The sequence below is a fragment of the Acanthisitta chloris genome, unplaced genomic scaffold (genome assembly GCF_000695815.1).
Source record: "Acanthisitta chloris isolate BGI_N310 unplaced genomic scaffold, ASM69581v1 scaffold25801, whole genome shotgun sequence".
Lineage (NCBI taxonomy): Eukaryota > Metazoa > Chordata > Aves > Passeriformes > Acanthisittidae > Acanthisitta > Acanthisitta chloris.
This window is the reverse complement of record NW_008654757.1, coordinates 1-318: the sequence shown is the minus strand read 5'-3', so window position 1 is coordinate 318 and position 318 is coordinate 1. Positions and strand designations below refer to the sequence as shown.

Genomic DNA, 318 nt, shown 5'->3' with positions numbered 1-318 from the left:
GCACCCGCGGCTGGGACAGCCATGGAGAAGAGTGGGAACATTCAGCTGGAGATTCCTGACTTCAGTAACTCGGTGCTGAGCCACCTGAACCAGCTGCGGATGCAGGGCCGGCTGTGCGACATCGTGGTCAACGTGCAGGGCCAGGCGTTCCGCGCGCACAAGGTGGTGCTGGCCGCCAGCTCGCCCTACTTCCGCGACCACATGTCCCTCAACGAGATGAGCACCGTGTCCATCTCCGTCATCAAGAACCCCTCGGTCTTCGAGCAGCTCCTCTCCTTCTGCTACACCGGCAGGATATGTCTGCAGCTGGCCGACATC

The 318-nt window shown here is 61.9% G+C and overlaps 1 protein-coding gene across 1 annotated transcript; it reads left to right on the top strand.

Annotated features, from left to right (window-relative positions):
- Positions 1-21: 21 nt before the first annotated feature.
- Positions 22-298, top strand: LOC103810751 (zinc finger and BTB domain-containing protein 37-like; the record flags this gene model as incomplete). The annotated part of the gene is made up of 1 exon (XM_009083669.1): positions 22-298. A coding segment is annotated over exon 1 (277 nt), but the record flags the coding sequence as incomplete, so codon positions are not given.
- Between the last annotated feature and the right edge of the window lie 20 nt (positions 299-318).